At 66.2% G+C, this 1156-nt stretch overlaps 1 protein-coding gene across 1 annotated transcript; it reads left to right on the top strand.

Moving 5' to 3' along the window:
* Positions 1–602: 602 nt before the first annotated feature.
* EMIHUDRAFT_123791 (hypothetical protein) lies at positions 603–1068 on the top strand (the record flags this gene model as incomplete). Its single annotated transcript, XM_005774271.1, has 1 exon — positions 603–1068. A coding segment is annotated over one exon (466 nt), but the record flags the coding sequence as incomplete, so codon positions are not given.
* Between the last annotated feature and the right edge of the window lie 88 nt (positions 1069–1156).

Genomic DNA, 1156 nt, shown 5'->3' with positions numbered 1-1156 from the left:
CGTTCTTGATCCCTACTTGATCGTTGCTCAGCATACACTTTGTGTAATTGAGCTTTTCCTCCCCACACTTCCCCACACAGTCCTGGAGATGCACAGAACAGTCCTGGAGAGAGCGTGCCGCCATCCTCAAGCTCTTGCCGTTGAGTCTAGTGACGACGAGCCGACCGCCAATGAGTTCTCGCAAGGTCTGGGACAATCGCCGAGCTGGTTCTACCTCGTCGACTGTCATGTTGAACATCTCAGCGTCATCGCTAAGCCCCTCGTATGCCGACGCAAAGTCGAAGATGAGGCGCGATGATTCGACGTCAAGGTAGCTCTTATCGATTCCAATAGTGCAAAACGTGGTGTTGCTGAGCGAGTCGCCATCGGCGCACAAGTCCTCAGCATCCAAGTCGTGATTAAAGTTTACGTATGAGTCGCCCGCCTCGTCGTAGTCGACGATGCGGATGTGAGGGTTGCAGTACAGGCCGCTGGTTGGCCCAGGCGCCAGGCATGTGAACTCGTCGCAATCGATGATCGAGTTCCCTGTGGAGAAGCTAGTGACATTGAAGCCGGTGTTCACATACACCGTAATCCCGTCTAGCTCAGCACCAGGAGGTAGCATGGGCGAGGGTGGTGGTGGCGGTGGCAAGGACGGCGGCGGGCTCAGCGAGGGCGAGGCGGAAGGAGGCGGCGGAGACGGTGAGGCGGATGGAGGAGGTGGCGACGGTGTGGCGGAGGGAGGCGGTGGCGAGGGCGAGGCGGAAGGAGGCGGCGGCGAGGGCGAGGCGGACGGCGGCGGCGGCGAGGGCGAGGCGGACGGCGGCGGCGGAGACGATGAGGCGGATGGAGGAGGTGGCGACGGTGAGGCGGAGGGAGGCGGTGGCGAGAGCGAGGCGGAAGGAGGCGGCGGCGAGGGCGAGGCGGACGGCGGCGGCGTTGACGGTGGCGGCGGCGAGGGCAAGGCGGACGGCGGCGGCGGCGAGGGCGAGGCGGACGGCGGCGGCGGAGACGGTGAGGCGGATGGAGGAGATGGCGACGGTGAGGCGGAGGGATTCGGTGGCGAGGGCGAGGCGGAAGGAGGCGGCGGTGAGGGCGAGCCGGACGGCGGCGGCGGCGAGGACGAGGCGGACGGAGGCGGCGGCGAGGGCGAGGCGGACGGCGGCGGCGGAGACGT

Source organism: Emiliania huxleyi (genome assembly GCF_000372725.1).
Source record: "Emiliania huxleyi CCMP1516 unplaced genomic scaffold EMIHUscaffold_3159, whole genome shotgun sequence".
Lineage (NCBI taxonomy): Eukaryota > Haptophyta > Isochrysidales > Noelaerhabdaceae > Emiliania > Emiliania huxleyi.
The sequence above is the reverse complement of the archived record's forward strand: the minus strand, read 5'-3'. Positions and strand labels throughout refer to the sequence as shown.